The sequence below is a fragment of the Eleutherodactylus coqui genome, chromosome 1, assembly GCF_035609145.1.
Source record: "Eleutherodactylus coqui strain aEleCoq1 chromosome 1, aEleCoq1.hap1, whole genome shotgun sequence".
NCBI classification, from domain to species: Eukaryota; Metazoa; Chordata; class Amphibia; order Anura; family Eleutherodactylidae; genus Eleutherodactylus; species Eleutherodactylus coqui.
Window position 1 is genome coordinate 221,136,748 of NC_089837.1, and position 17,101 is coordinate 221,153,848.

A 17,101-nucleotide genomic window follows, 5' to 3' on the forward strand; every position below is an offset into this window, starting at 1 on the left:
CTCACAGAACATGTTTGGAAAAGCATCGACCCCTTTGGTGACATGGCTAGTGCATTTTTTGTGATGAATGTGAACAAGGAGACCAAATTAAAGTGCTGATGGACACCATCTTAGGGTGAGCGAGTGTGGCTCAAGCCATGTGGCAGTTGCACAACAACATATGGAGGTGAGTACTAGAAAGTGCATCCCAAGAGACCACTAGAAGGGCCCAGTGACAGCAAAGGACCATGAAAGACCAGTGAAATCCAAGTGACCAGCAGGGGCTAGGTACAGGAGGAAAGAGCGTTTTCCTCTTGCATGACCGGAGTGAGAATGGTGGCAGAGTGAGATGTGCAAGACGAGTGGGAATCTCGCCCCCTGCAGGTATGCCACTGGAGAGATGGCAGTGGGAGTACCTGCACATGGGTGAGCCCAATGTTGGACCAAGAAATTCAGCTTGATATCGCGCTTGCCAGCATGTGTTTTCATGCCAATGTGAGGTGTTCTTCTGGCAAAAACACCTCCCATCATTTCTGTGAAGTAGAAATCCTACGACGTGGCATTCAGCCACGTGGGAGGATCAGGAAGTTTTTCCCATTGTTATCAATGGGAGACTTTGCATCACACTTACTGTCCCATTGAAAACAATTGCCAATGCATTTCAAGGTTGATTTTCAAAGTGATTTTTTCTTTTTTTACCTGGACATTTTCTTTTCTTTTATTGTATTTTCCCAACTTGAACATTTAGTCCCCAGTTGCCTGGCATGAAGAAAATTTGCCGGGTAAGTAGGAGGTGGGGTGTTCAATCGGAACTTTTGCACCCATAAATCTTTAGATACAACCCTGGTGACTACATTCAAAAATTTACTGATTTATTATTTTATGTCCATAAAAGCAGGTTAACAAGGAGCAGATAAAATTTCTAGATGATTTTGGGAAGGCAGAAACATGAAAACTGCCTTATCTACAATAGGGAGAGCTGTGGAGATTGTAGTAATAGATGTAATATACCATAGGTCTCAAAAAATGATTTGAAGGGTTATGAAAGGACTTCAGTCAGACTGTTTCTATACCTTTCAGGATCAGAACATGGTATCCAGTTGACATCAGGGTCAGGAATATCTTCCAGGAAAGGGTAAATTGTTTGCCTTGTAAATATCCAACCATATATTCCATCCTCTGGTGTAACAATTATATGAGCCCCCTAGAGAAAACAAAACAAGAAAACATTTCAGTGTAAAATGTTTATTAATTTGAAAGCAAGAACAGAGTATCCAAAGCAGACTATACAAAAATGTAAAATAAAAGCACAGATCAAAAACATCAGCAAAAAAAAACAAGAAAAAAAAGAAAAAAACTGCATTTATACTACAAAACTTTGTTTATACCCCATAAGTAACTGAGCCCCTAATTAAATAGTTACAGCCTTTTCATCTAAGCCGTTAGGCAGCTTGCCCGTTGTAACCTGTAGAGAGATTGTAGAAACAGCGACCGGTGACTCCACAACATCTGTAACATGACAGAGAACAATAACAATTACCTGTTAATAAAACTGGAAAAAGGAGAGATTTTCAACACAAACAGCTAATCTTTTAGACATCCGATGTGTTACTTGTTTAAAAGCAATGTCATACATTTTGCAAAGGACAAATTCCACTAGGGAATCAGAACACCCAAGCATAGGCCTTCTCAAGAGAGACAGCTGTAGAACTACCACAAATTGCTCCAAGCAAGACAACAGGTTTGCAGCTTGATTTAGGGTTCTGATACACAAACACTTTTTTCCTGTGTGCAGCGGACGTATCTCTTGCAATGGAGGACACAGCAATATGCAATGCGTTGCAAAATTGCTGTGTGACAACAATCACCATACACTGTTGTGATAGACATTATGATTATTTAGTATAAAATGTCTATCGATTTATATAACTCAAATGTATTCTGCTGTTGTAATGACTTTTAACTTAGTTGAGGGTAAGGACACACACAATCTAATCATGGTATTTGCTAGACAATGGATGTATGATGTTAATGTTAGCTAAGTACATAGGAATTACACAAGTTGCACAACCAGCCTCTAAGAGTTAAAGGGCCATAGTGTTGTGTATATCTGTGTTAAACACTGAGTGTTTACCTAGCCCCCTTCCACTCCTCACACAAGCTAGTTAAACAATGATTTGTCAACTACGCAGATTTCCTTAAGGTTGTCTGCATGCTAGAGGAGACAGAGTCCATGCTACATCAGCACTTGGAAGAGGGTGGGCAGAGAGGTGGGAGATTCTATATGATCCGACAAATGAGAATCCTATATGTTACTGATGTAACTTGTTACACGCCCATGTTATGCTGTACAATAAAAGGTCCTGTCTGGCTGTTTCTGGGCAGAGAGCCATTTTGGATATGAGATTGAGCGCTTATGTCTAATTTGCTCGACGTGTGCACACGATACAATTCGGAAGCTACAAAATACCCTGAAACCTGCTGGAGAAAACCGTAATCCAGCACAATTGGCGTCTCCTGGGTGGACCGAGTTAAGAGATTTTGATTTCTTTCATTCTGGAAAAATACAGAGATCGGCAGACGGCACGCAGAACTCAGGGGCCCGAAAATCTACAGAACACGGTAAGATTGCTTTATGTAAATCTACCGATGTGATCTGGGTTCTGACTGCTTTTCTGCCTGTTCCTGATCCAGAGTGATAAATCAATGAAAGGCAGGTAATATAGTTCTTTCTTACTCGGAAAAAAGACCAACGTTTTAACCTGCTTAAGGGGTATTTTGTATGCTGTGACTGTTGTGTCTGAGACGGTTAAACACTGTGTATACAAGACCAAGAGATAAATTCTGTGAGGGTTAATGTGTCAGGAGGGCAGACTCGGCTGTTTAAGTCTGAGGGAACACGCCAGACACTTGCTCCTAGGTAAACTAGTGTGAGGTTAGGAAGATGTATGATACGTATATTTACCTTTTATGATTGAGCGTGTTATGTTCTCATATGTGAAAAGGTATATACGTGTGAAGTATAGCCGTGGTGTGACGGCTGACTCCAGAAACTCTTGGTCATTGAAAATAATCGTCAGTCTCTGTGTATAGCTAAAATGTCCTGTCTAGACGGTGGGTTGATATAAAGGTAGATGAGATATATACCTTGAGCCGTTGTGGGTATTCTCCAGTAATCCCGTCTGTTTGGTATTATAGAAAGAATGTGCAGTGTTTATTATTGGGGGGAGGGGTGCTGATAAGAGAGTGGACTGAAGTTAAGCCACTGAGAGCATTTCTCAAGTAACCCTTCCGTTCCCTTTGTATTGTATTTTATAGAATTAATGTGCATTGTAATCTGAGTGGGAAAGAGAGGTTATATTGGAAGGATTTGAAGATAGAATGAGAAGGTTAGGCATAGACGCAGGTTGTTTAGAGAATAGAGTTGAGCAGAGTGAGCAAGGACAAAGGCCATAGAGCTTGTGATTTGGTTGCTGAAGGGAAGGCAGCAGAGTTTACTGAACAATGGGAAAGGACCAGGAAAAGTTGCAGAAAGAAATGTCAGGTCATGGACAGATAAGATAGGTTGTAGAAAGTTCTAGCAGAAAGAAAGGCGTTTTTAGCTAGTTTTTTGGTATAACGTAGTTAAGAGATTCAAGAGGGGAAAGCATGTAGGGGGGTATGTGTATTGCTAATGAACAATGTAATGCCTTTGTGTTGACTACAGCCCCTCCCTGTAATGGCGGCCGCGCTTGCAATGTTTACAACCCCACATAGTGTGACTCTGCAGCACTTCCCCCCCATGTGCTCACTTTCAGGGTGTGTGATGTTACTTCCGGTCCCTCCCCATCCGGGACAGGACCTGGCCCCGCCCCTTCCTCCTCCAGCGGCCATTTTGCCTCACCTGGAAGTGCTGCTGCCCCTGGCCCCGCCCCTTCTTCCGGCAGCCATTTTGCCTCACCTGGGAGATCTGTAGCCCCGCCCCTTTCTGCCTCTGGCGGCCATTTTGCTGCATTTGGATGGCCTATATTCCCCAATGCCACTGTATCCAGTGTTAACATCATGATTGTCTGAAGTAAGGTTTTGTTTGACCGGACTTTGTTACGCTCCAAGATGTGGCCACTTTGGATGTGTGATAGGTTCAGGGAAACAAACCTTCATGGAGATGCAGCTTGGGACATAGTAGATGACTAAGCTGGTTTATAGTGCATGGAAGATTGGAGTTGATGCATGGGGGGCAGAGGCCGGGAATACATGACAGGGGACGCTCTCTCATGTTCCCAGGGGCTCTGTTTTCCACTGCCCGCTTCTCCAATGGATGCTCAGACAGATGATGTTATGGAAGGCTCCTACAGATGGAATAATTTCCCTATAGTCACCCAGCAAACTTTTTCACGCAATTTGATGAAGTAATTTAACTTTTTATGTGAAGAAAGAGGGATTGAATTGTCCAGAGTAGGATGTTAATTCATCCGTATTCTTTAGTTTTTCTTTAAGTCTTTTGTATATTCTAGTGTCAGTCTACACTGAAGCTACAATTATATTCCGACAGGAGAGTAAAAGCTAAACGCTGGCCATACCCTGAAATACTATCACACTGGGTGACGTAAAATTTGACGTGTTGCGCCCCCTTGTGTTAAAAAATGCTAATTGCGACCTGAAAGGAAAAACATTTTTTTGTAAGGAGATTTTCGCTCAGACTTCGCTGTATACAATGTCACCTTGACCTACAAAGTGCTTGTTTTTGTGCCTCTTGGTTTACTAGTTTGAACGCAATTACTCTTTTTTTTTCCATTGAGTATTCCGGTTCAAAAGGGGGGAGGCATAGAGGATCTGGGTCATAGATGATCTAGGTGTTGTAGATCAGCTATTGGGCTTTTAAAAAAAATAATAAATAAATAAATGATTTTGTGCTACAAGATTCCGAGCCATGTGAAATAGAACATCAGCACGATTATTTAGTACTAATACAGTAAGAAACTGCAGGTATGCAAACAGTTACCAGAACCTCTGTTGATAATGCATATGTTGAGCTGTTTGCAGATGGTACCAGGGTGAGGACTGATGACTCCACATCGGATATGCAGTGGTCACACAACAAGATGTCCTAGAAGCAGAAGCTCTGCCTCCGCATGTCACAGTACAAGAAGCGGAATTGAAGGCCCTCACTGAGGCGAGTAGAGTGGTGAGAGGTAAGACGGCGACCCTTTACACTGACTCCTGGTATGTATTTGGCATAGCTCATGATTACGGCCCAATATGGAAGGCCAGACAGTTTTTTACCTTAGCAGGACAACCAATTGAGAATGGTGCAGCGGTACAGAGTCGCATGGAGGCCCTGCTTCTACCTGACAAAGTTGAGAGTTCGCACCGATTCCTACACTGGAGAGGCGAGGGACGACACCCTCGCTGACAGCATAGCAAAGGCAGCGGCCCTCAAGCCGTGGAAGAAAGAAGAAAAGATACTGACGGCATGAGTCAGTGGTAAAAACTTTGGACATTGACAAAAATTTGGACTTTGATATGCTAAAGACTTTTACAGTTACAAGCCAGCAAGGAAGAAAAGAATAAATGGACTAATATGGGAGCAGCAGAAACAGGACAGCGTGTGGTGAACAGTCAACAGCACTTGCCCACCACAGTTCCTGTATCCCATGATGGCCCAGCTGATGGACGGAAAGACCCACCTAGTAAAGTAGCAATGACGACAACGCTTGAAAGACGATGGGCAACTTCTGGGTTCTCTGTAGCTGCTGCATCATTTGTCCAGTTTAGCATGATCTATGCCATAGGTGAGTCAGGGCAGAAGTAAATTTGCCACATCACACTTGCCGGGACCACTCTACCCATTTCAGGGATTGCAAATTGACTACGTTCAGCTCCCACTTGTTGGGAAGTATGAATACGTGCTTGTTGTTGTTGATGTCTTTGCAGGTTGGAGGCCGACCCTGTTACCAAGGCAAACAAGTAGGTAACCGCAAAGAAGCTCATGAACGAGGTAAACTGTGAATATGGGGTACCAGAAGTGATTCAGAATCAGACAGAGGTATAAACTTCGCAGGTGAATGTAACATGTCATGTCTGCTCTGGTGTATCCCAGGACTTTTACATACTGTACCATCTTTAGAGTAATGGAAAGGTGGAGAGACGTAGTGGCACGCTAAAAAGTAAGATACTTAAAAATGACGCCACTTTGGAAAGACTGTCATCCAATAGCCTTATACAGTGTTAGATATGAACCCAGGGGGGATTATACATTATCTCCCTACGAGATTGTTTGGGCAAGCCCCAAGGCTAGGTCGTTACTATCCTCAGTAGTCACAATTACAATCTTATGTGTTGACTGAGTATGTGATTTCCGTTGTTAAAGAACTAACCAAAGCCTATGCACAGGTGTTCTCTTCCAGACTCAGAGGCAGACACTGGGACACATATCTTGCAGCCTGGGGATTGGGTGCGCATCAAGAAGTTCCCCAGGAAGCACCTTCCTGAGCCCCGATTTGATGGCCCCTACCAGGTGCTTCTGACTACTGCCACAGCTGTGAAACTAGCCGAAAGACTTACATGGATCCATGCTTCATACTGTAAGAAAGCTTCAGATCCGGGAGACCAGTCTTAGTTGTGCCAAAGACATTACTCTGGTTAGGGCTAGTGAGAGAGGAGGGTGGCAACTGGAATCCTTAGTCGGAAGAATATGAGGGTATGGTTACCTTCTGGTATAACTCGTTCAATGCTCAAGTAGCCGCATATTCCTTCGACTATTGTACTGTGGTCCCGTGTCTAGGCGCAAGATCCCACCGCAGGCCAGATTTAGCTCAGTCCAGCTGGTTATATGACTTATATACCCGGGGAATACAATATGTTCGCGCCACTGATAATGTCTGGGGAGAAGACTGCCGTTATTAGGGATTAGTGGGATGTAACACAGGAATAGACTGGTCCTATAAACCGCGAAGTGCCTTAAATAAGAAAGATAAGAGCGGGAAATCCCTAATTAGTCGTATAATCCTCCTTGAGAATAATAAGGACAGCAGGTATTGGAAGGCTGAACTTAGTATGTTGCTTGGTTTTAATGTGGTTTTTACATTAACCATGGGAGATCCAAGCCCGGGGGACGGGGGGGGGGGGGGGGGGGACTTATAGTCTGGGGACATACCGGTACGGGAGGACAGATCCCTTAGGGAAGTTTAAAATAAGGGATATGGTAGATGCACCCGAATGGAAGCCTTCACTTAGTCCCGTGCCCATAATTAACCCCCTCCGCCGTAAGATAAAGACCTTGACGAACATGATGATTATAGCCGACCCTGCCTTTGTGGACACCTTGACAGTAGCGACTGGCTACTCTGACCAGAATCTCTGATTGGAGTTGATTAGGTACAATGTTAACAGGAGCAACAAGTCTAACTGTTGTGTGTGCGGTAGTGCCCAACTACACTCGGGGATGGTCCCCCTAAATCTCCCTGTAGATGCTGAAGAGTGGTTTATTAGTCTCTTCACGAACATTTCCGCTAATTACACTGTCCGTGAGAAGTGGAAGAAGGAATACTCTATAACTACTTAAGTGTTTTGCACCGGAGAGAGTATTACTGACTACCCTGGAAACTACACCTGCCAGGCAAATAGGCAGGGTGGAGGGAGATTTGGGGGAACTCACCAACGGGTATTGCTCTTCCTATGGTACGATAGGAGGGGAATGGATGCAGAATCAGGTCCAGTCCTTAGGAGACGTTTACTGGCTTTGTGGAGACATGAGGTAGAGGACCCGCCTGGAGGGTAATTGGACAGGAGAGTGTGCCTTAGTAAAGCCCTTATGCCCCTCCACATCCTGTCAGACAGCATTGAGGATAATGAGGTTACCCCCAATAGTTAATTTATCTCGATCCAACTCAGTCTGTGTTTTGTGGTTATCCTGTCATGTTGGTCTATCCTTGTTTTCCGCATAGGTACGGCGGTTCCTTCCAGTCTTGTCACTAGGTAGTGTAGGGTCAGGGTGAGGCGACCTGGACGTGTTCACCATTAGGACTATCTCCAGGAGGGACATTGGTGTGGGTGAAGATTAGGGAGTCCCACACCGTGCGTACCTGTGCACGCTACTAGTATTGTAACATTATACTAGAGCGAGAAGAGAGACCCCTGGTGGTAGTTTTGATCTACACGTGTACATTGATGTCATAGGATAGCCAAGGGGGGTACCTGACGAGTTTTAAAAAAATTAGAGACCAAGTTAAAACTAGATTCGAGTCCATTTTCCTGGTCATTATGGTAAATAAACGTTGATTGGATTAATTACGTTTTATTATAATTAACAGTGGTTTATAAATTATACTAGAGACGCCTTATAGGGACTAGTCGACCAATAGGACCTACTTCGACTATGACTTTTTTAAAATAGAATGACCTTAGATATGACTTTAGCTAAAAAGGGGAGTGTCTGTAAAGATGATAGGGGAGACTTGTTGTACCTACATCCTAGACGACACGTGACCCGCGGGTAAAGACACAGTTGCCATTAAGAAGCTGACCGCACTAACTAAAAAGAGCTAACCTTTGGGACCAGTACTCACCATGGATGAGCGGTTGGTAAAGGATCCTGGCACAGACGGGCGTCGCTGTTGTATGTGAACTGATGGTTACCTTTTCTGTTCTAGTCTGCTGTGTTATCCCCTGTGTCAGAGAGACCTGTGAAACTGATGCTGGAAAAGCCGCTCCCACCATGAGTTTGCTGGATGCATCCCCAGAAGGAGTGGACAAGTCCTACACCCCCTTGAAGACTCTAAAACGAACCTTCAACGCGCTCCAGTTATAGGCTCATGCGCAGAGAACTGTGAAAATCAGATAGAGAGTTAGAGGATAGACATTTTAAGGGGGGATTGTGATAGACATTATGATTATTTAGTATAAAATGTCTATCGATTTATATAACCCAAATGTATTCTGCTGTTGTAATGACTTTTAACTTAGTTGAGGGTAAGGACACACACAGTCTAATCATGGTATTTGCTAGACAATGGATGTATGATGTTAATGTTAGCTAAGTACATAGGAATTACACAAGTTGCACAACCAGCCTCTAAGAGTTAAAGGGCCATAGTGTTGTGTATATCTGTGTTAAACACTGAGTGTTTACCTAGTCCCCTTCCACTCCTCACACAAGCTAGTTAAACAATGATTTGTCAACTACGCAGATTTCCTTAAGGTTGTCTGCATGCTAGAGGAGACAGAGTCCATGCTACATCAGCACTTGGAAGAGGGTGGGCAGAGAGGTGGGAGATTCTATATGATCCGACAAATGAGAATCCTATATGTTACTGATGTAACTTGTTACACGCCCATGTTATGCTGTACAATAAAAGGTCCTGTCTGGCTGTTTCTGGGCAGAGAGCCATTTTGGATATGAGATTGAGCGCTTATGTCTAATTTGCTCGACGTGTGCACTAGATACAATTCGGAAACTACAAAATACCCTGAAACCTGCTGGAGAAAACCGTAATCCAGCACACTGTCTTGGTGTGCATGCACGCGTAATACGGGGCAATATAGTGCATACTGCCATCTTTTTTGCATGGGCATTTCGCATGCTGTCTTAGAGAGGCACAATTAAAAGTAATTTAAAGTTTGTAATTTGTGTATTACGTGCATAAAAGCCACCTGCGTAATACAATGTAAAATAAACTCGTGTGAGAGAGGCCTTAAAGCAAAGTCAGAAGTTTAGCAAAGGACAATATTTGCTACTTGAACAGAAGACCCAAGCATGGGAAACCAGAGTTCCCTTGGTACAAGGGCAACCAGAACGGAAGTGTAAGTTTGCTATACGGGTGGCTAGACGCAGGGTGAACAGAGAAGTGAGGAAATGAATAGAGCGGGGCATTCTGAACCCCTCAAACTGAACCCACCTCACAGCAGAGCAGTCGTATCAAAAGGGACAACCCCACCTTCTTCCACAAGGATTGGGGGGCTGTCCAAGGGGAACCAGAGTACTGACAACTGAGGAACAAACAGAGACTGACAATAACTAAAAGACAAGAACAACAGAATACCAGACAAACAGAGAACAATCCCAAACACAAGAGCTAGACCGAAAGGAGCATTGAGCAGGATGACTGCACAGGGAACTGAAAAATAACCAGCAACTACCAGCCAGGAAGAACTGGATTATATAGGAAAAAGGGAGAAGCTGACTGTTTGATAGAACTGTCAATCCCCAGCCACTAGAGATGAGCGAACACCAAAATGTTCGGGTGTTCGTTATTCGGAACAAACTTCCCGTGATGCTCGAGGGTTCGTTTCGAACAACGAACCCCATTGAAGTCAATGGGCGACCAGAGCATTTTTGTATTTCGCCGATGCTCGCTAAGGTTTTCATGTGTGAAAATCTGGGCAATTCAGGAAAGTGATGGGAATGACACAGTGACGGATAGGGCAGGCGAGGGGCTACGTGTTGGGCTGCATCTCAAGTTCACAGGTCCCACTATTAAGCCACAATACCGGCAAGAGTGGGCCCCCCCCCCCCCCCTCCCAACAACTTTTACTTCTGAAAAGCCCTCATTAGCATGGCATACCTTTGCTAAGCACCACACTACCTCCAACAAAGCACAATCACTGCCTGCATGACACTCCACTGACACTTCTCCTGGGTTACATGCTGCCCAACCGCCCCCCCTCCCCCCCCACAGCGCACACCAAAGTGTCCCTGGGCAGCCTTCAGCTGCCCTCATGCCACACCACGCTCATGTCTATTTAGAATTGCGTCTGCCATGACGAGGGACCGCAGGCACACACTGCAGAGGTTGGCACGGCTAGGCAGCGACCCTCTTTAAAAGTGGCGGAGCGATAGCCCACAATGCTGTACAGAAGCAATGAGAAATAGAATCCTGTGCCACCGCCATCAGGAGCTGCACACGTGGGCATAGCAATGGGGAACCTATGTGCCACACACTATTCATTCTGTCAAGGTGTCTGCATGCCCCAGTCAGACCGGGCTTTTTAATTCATAGACACAGGCAGATACAACTCCCTATTGTGAAGTCCCTGTCGACCCACAGCATGGGTGGGTGCCAGGAAGCCACCGGCGGTACACAGAAATATCCCATTGCATTGCCCAACACAGCTGAGGTAGTAATGTCGTGCTTAATGCAGGTGGGCTTCGGCCCACACTGCATGCCCCAGTCTGACTGGGGTTCTTTATAAGTGTACAGATGTAGTAAAAACTCCGTGTGCACCTACAGCATGGGTGGGTGCCAGGAAGCCACCGGCGGTACATAGAAATATCCCATTGCATTGCCCAACACAGCTGAGGTAGTAATGTTGTGCTTAACCCTTTCCAATCCAATTTGTATATGGTTTTCCTAGGGGGCTTACTCTTTTTCTGCTGTTATACAACGGCGCTATAGGCTGGCTAAAGCCAGTACTGCATGAGCTGACACGTAGGATAGGCTCCGACAGCAGAGAGGCTGGCAATATACAGTAAGAGAACCCCGACGGACGTCTACCAACAACGGAGCTGTACAGCCTTAAACCCTAATGTCTTCACAGGTCACACAGTGGACTGGAAAGGGTTAATGCAGGTGGGTTTCGGCCCACACTGCATGCCCCAGTCAGACTGGGGTTCTTTACAAGTGGACACATGTAGGTTAAACTCCCTGTGGACCCACTGCCTGGGTGGGTGCCAGGAAGCCACCGGCGGTACATAGAAATATCCCATTGCATTGCCCAACACAGCTGAGGTAGTAATGTCGTGCGTAATACAGGTGGGCTTCGGCCCACACTGCATGCCCCAGTCAGACGGGTTCTTTAGAAGTGTACAGATGTATTAAAAACTCAGTGTGCACCTACAGCATGGGTGGCTCCCTGGAACCCACCGGCGGTACATAAAAATATCCCATTGCATTGCCCAACACAGCTGAGGTAACGTCAGCTGTAATGCAGGTGGCCTAAAAATTAATTTGATTACACTGTAGGCGAGGGCCCACAAAAATTGCTGTATCAACAGTACTAATGTACATCCCAAAAATTGGCCATGGCCAGCCAAGAGGGCAGGTGAAACCCATTAATCGCTTTGGTTAATGTGGCTTAAGTGGTAACTAGGCCTGGAGGCAGCCCAGTGTAACGAAAAATTGGTTCAAGTTAAAGTTCCAATGCTTTTAAGCGCATTGAAACTTATAAAAATTGTTCTGAAAAATTATTTGAGTGAGCCTTGTGGCCCTAAGAAAAATTGCCCGTTCAGCGTGATTACGTGAGGTTTCAGGAGGAGGAGCAGGAGGAGGAGGAGGAGGAATATTAGACACAGATTGATGAAGCAGAAATGTCCCCGTTTTGGATGGTGAGAGAGAACGTAGCTTCCATCCGCGGGTGCAGCCTACGTATTGCTTACGTATCGCTGCTGTCCGCTGGTGGAGAACAGAAGTCTGGCGAAATCCAGCCTTTGTTCATCTTGATGAGTGTTAGCCTGTCGGCACTGTCGGTTGACAAGCGGCTACGCTTATCTGTGATGATTCCCCCAGCCGCACTAAACACCCTCTCCGACAAGACGCTAGCCGCAGGACAAGCAAGCACCTCCAGGGCATACAGCGCTAGTTCAGGCCACATGTCCAGCTTCGACACCCAGTAGTTGTAGGGGGCAGAGGCGTCACCAAGGATGGTCGTGCGATCCGCTACGTACTCCCTCACCATCCTTTTACAGTGCTCCCGCCGACTCAGCCGTGACTGGGGAGCGGTGACACAGTCTTGGTGGGGAGCCATAAAGCTGTCCAGGCCCTTAAAGACTGTTGCACTGCCTGGGATGTACATGCTGCTCGATCTACGCACATCCCCTGCTACCTTGCCCTCGGTACTGCGCCTTCTGCCACTAGCGCTGTCGGCTGGGAATTTTACCATCAGCTTGTCCGCAAGGGTCCTGTGGTATAGCAACACTCTTGAACCCCTTTCCTCTTCGGGAATCAGAGTGGGCAGGTTCTCCTTATACCGTGGATCGAGCAGTGTGTACACCCAGTAATCCGTAGTGGCCAGAATCCGTGCAACGCGAGGGTCACGAGAAAGGCATCCTAACATGAAGTCAGCCATGTGTGCCAGGGTACCTGTACGCAACACATGGCTGTCTTCACTAGGAAGATCACTTTCAGGATCCTCCTCCTCCTCCTCCTCCTCCTCCTCCTCAGGCCATACACGCTGAAAGGATGACAGGCAATCAGCCGGTGTACCGTCAGCAGCGGCCCAAGCTGTCTCTTCCCCCTCCTCCTCATCCTCCTCATGCTCCTCCTCCTCCTCCTGTACGCGCTGAGAAATAGACAGGAGGGTGCCCTGACTATCCAGCGGCATACTGTCTTCCCCCGCCCCCGTTTCCGAGCGCAAAGCAGCTGCCTTTATGCTTTGCAGGGAATTTCTCAAGATGCATAGCAGAGGAATGGTGACGCTAATGATTGTAGCATCGCCGCTCACCACCTGGGTAGACTCCTCAAAATTACCAAGGACATGGCAGATGTCTGCCAACCAGGCCCACTCTTCTGAAAGGAATTGAGGAGGCTGACTCCCACTGCGCCGCCCATGTTGGAGTTGGTATTCGACTATAGCTCTACGTTGTTCATAGAGCCTGGCCAACATGTGGAGCGTAGAGTTCCACCGTGTGGGCACGTCGCACAGCAGTCGGTGCACTGGCAGCTTAAAGTGATGTTGCAGGGTGCGCAGGGTGGCAGCGTCCGTGTGGGACTTGCGGAAATGTGCGCAGAGCCGGCGCGCCTTTACGAGCAGGTCTGACAAGCGTGGGTAGCTTTTCAGAAACCGCTGAACCACCAAATTAAAGACGTGGGCCAGGCATGGCACGTGCGTGAGGCTGCCAAGCTGCAGAGCCGCCACCAGGTTACGGCCGTTGTCACACACGACCATGCCCGGTTGGAGGCTCAGCGGCGCAAGCCAGCGGTCGGTCTGCTGTGTCAGACCCTGCAGCAGTTCGTGGGCCGTGTGCCTCTTATCGCCTAAGCTGAGTAGTTTCAGCACGGCCTGCTGACGCTTGCCCACCGCTGTGCTGCCACACCGCGCGACACCGACTGCTGGCGACATGCTGCTGCTAACACATCTTGATTGCGAGACAGAAGAGGAGGAGGAGGAGGAGGAGGGTGCTTTAGTGGAGGAAGCATACACCTCCGCAGATACCAGCACCGAGCTGGGGCCCGCAATTCTGGGGGTGGGTAGGGCGTGAGCGGTCCCAGGCTCTGACTCTGTCCCAGCCTCCACTAAATTCACCCAATGTGCCGTCAGGGAGATGTAGTGGCCCTGCCCGCCTGTGCTTGTCCACGTGTCCGTAGTTAAGTGGACCGTGGCAGTAACCGCGTTGGTGAGGGCGCGCACAATGTTGCGGGAGACGTGGTCGTGCAGGGCTGGGACGGCACATCGGGAAAAGTAGTGGCGACTGGGAACTGAGTAGCGCGGGGCCGCCGCCTCCATGATACTTTTGAAGGACTCAGTTTCCACAACCCTATACGGCAGCATCTCAAGGCTGATGAATTTTGCTATGCGGACGGTTAACGTTTGAGCGTGCGGGTGCGTGGCGGCGTACTTGCGCTTGCGCTCGAACACTTGCGCAAGCGACGGCTGAACGGTGCGCTGAACTACACTGCTGGATGGGGCCGAGGACAGCGGAGATGAGGGTGTGGGTGCAGGCCATGAGGCGGTAGTGCCTGTGTCCTGAGAGGGGGGTTGCATCTCAGTGGCAGGTTGGGGCACAGGGGGAGAGGCAGGGGTGCAAACCGGAGGCGGTGAACGGCCTTCGTCCCACCTTGTGGGGTGCTTGGCCATCATATGTCTGCGCATGGTGGTGGTGGTGAGGCTGTTGGTGTTGGCTCCCCGGCTGAGCTTTGCGCAACAAAGGTTGCACACCACTGTTCGTCGGTCGTCAGGCGTCTCTGTGAAAAACTGCCAGACCTTAGAGCACCTCGGCCTCTGCAGGGTGGCATGGCGCGAGGGGGCGCTTTGGGAAACACTTGGTGGATTATTCGGTCTGGCCCTGCCTCTACCCCTGGCCCTGGCCACCGCACTGCCTCTTGCAACCTGCCCTGCTGATGCCCTTGACTCCCCCTCTGAAGACCTGTCCTCCTGAGTAAGCGTTGCACACCAGGTGGGGTCAGTCACCTCATCGTCCTGCTGCTCTTCCTCCGAATCCTCTGTGCGCTGCTCCCTTGGACTTACTGCCCTTACTACTACCTCACTGCAAGACAACTGTGTCTGATCGTCATCATCCTCCTCACCCACAGAAAGTTGTTGAGACAGTTGGCGGAAGTCCCCAGCCTCTTCCCTCGGACCCCGGGAACTTTCGAATGGTTGGGCATCAGTGACGATAAACTCCTCTGGTGGGAGAGGAACCGCTGCTGCCCAATCTAAGCAGGGGCCCGAGAACAGTTCCTGGGAGTGTTCCCGCTCCTGAGCAGGTGTCATTGTAGTGGAGTGAGGAGGCTGGGAGGAAGGAGGAGCAGCAGACAGAGGATTCGGATTTGCAGCAGTGGACGGCGCAGAACTGCGTGTTGACGATAGGTTGCTCGAAGCACTTTCTGCCATCCAGGACAGGACCTGCTCACACTGCTCATTTTCTAATAACCGTCTCCCGCGTGGACCCATTAATTGGGCGATGAATGTGGGGACGCCAGAAACGTGCCTCTCTCCTAATCGCGCAGCAGTCGGCTGCGACACACCGGGATCAGGAGCTCGGGCTGTGCCCACACCCTGACTTGGCCCTCCGCGTCCTCGGCCGCGTCCACGTCCTCTAGGCCTACCCCTACCCCTCAGCATGCTGTATTACCAGTGATTTGATTTCACAGGCAGGAAATAAATTGGCGCAAGACTGCAGGCCAAATATAATTTTTGCCCTTTTTGGAAAACGAAAGGCCCCACTGCCTCTAGTGAATGAATTATCTAAGTTTAATAACTGTGCTGTGTCCCTGCTTATGTGTCACAGAACGTGAGGGTAGCGGAGTTATTATAACTCTTGGAGAGCAGGTATTTTTTTCCCAATTAAGGAAAGCAAATGGCGAAGCCAGCAGTAAAGCGTAGCTGGGTGCGTCTGATTTAGCAATGTTGTTCAAGCAGCTCACACGTGTCCACCGCCCTTAGGACGGACAGAGGCTGGACAAATAGATTTGTTTTCAGTTTTTTTCCACCAAAAGGCAGCACTGCGTATATTCAATGAACATGAGAAGTTTAATAACTGTGCTGTGTCCCTGCTTATGTGTCACAGAACGTGAGGGTAGCAGAGTTATTATAACTCTTGGAGAGCAGGTATTTTTTTCCCAATTAAGGAAAGCAAATGGCGAAGCCAGCAGTAAAGCGTAGCTGGGTGCGTCTGATTTAGCAATGTTGTTCAAGCAGCTCACACGTGTCCACCGCCCTTAGGACGGACAGAGGCTGGACAAATAGATTTGTTTTCAGTTTTTTTCCACCAAAAGGCAGCACTGCGTATATTCAATGAACATGAGAAGTTTAATAACTGTGCTGTGTCCCTGCTTATGTGTCACAGAACGTGAGGGTAGCAGAGTTATTATAACTCTTGGAGAGCAGGTATTTTTTTCCCAATTAAGGAAAGCAAATGGCGAAGCCAGCAGTAAAGCGTAGCTGGGTGCGTCTGATTTAGCAATGTTGTTCAAGCAGCTCACACGTGTCCACCGCCCTTAGGACGGACAGAGGCTGGACAAATAGATTTGTTTTCAGTTTTTTTCCACCAAAAGGCAGCACTGCGTATATTCAATGAACATGAGAAGTTTAATAACTGTGCTGTGTCCCTGCTTATGTGTCACAGAACGTGAGGGTAGCAGAGTTATTATAACTCTTGGAGAGCAGGTATTTTTTTCCCAATTAAGGAAAGCAAATGGCGAAGCCAGCAGTAAAGCGTAGCTGGGTGCGTCTGATTTAGCAATGTTGTTCAAGCAGCTCACACGTGTCCACCGCCCGTAAGGACGGACAGAGGCTGGACAAATAGATTTGTTTTCAGTTTTTTTCCACCAAAAGGCAGCACTGAGTATATTCTATGAATAACAACTGTGTTGTGGCCCTGCCTATACAATTCTTTCCCTGCAGTATCAATGGAGGGTGCAATGGTCTGCAGAGGCGATTTTGAGAAGCAAAAAAAAATGCAGCACAGCTAACAGCAGCCAGCACAGTA

At 47.6% G+C, this 17,101-nt stretch overlaps 2 protein-coding genes across 3 annotated transcripts in view; both read right to left on the reverse strand.

Moving 5' to 3' along the window:
• LOC136631255 (pantetheinase-like) overlaps positions 1 to 17,101 on the reverse strand; it is a 127,882-nt gene that overhangs the window by 82,786 nt on the left and 27,995 nt on the right. The window lies entirely within an intron of this gene.
• Positions 1 to 17,101, reverse strand: part of LOC136631322 (pantetheinase-like) — a 97,022-nt gene that overhangs the window by 72,493 nt on the left and 7,428 nt on the right. The window contains exons 1-2 of one of the 2 annotated variants that reach the window (XM_066605588.1): positions 8,526 to 8,668; positions 1,053 to 1,183 (exon numbers count right to left, since the gene is read on the reverse strand). In XM_066605588.1, coding sequence (XP_066461685.1) covers positions 1,053 to 1,183; positions 8,526 to 8,528 — 134 coding nt within the window. In that variant the 5' untranslated portion in view covers positions 8,529 to 8,668. Of the gene's footprint in view, positions 1 to 1,052; positions 1,184 to 8,525; positions 8,669 to 17,101 lie in introns of those variants that run through there. The other variant, XM_066605583.1, reaches the window with a different exon arrangement.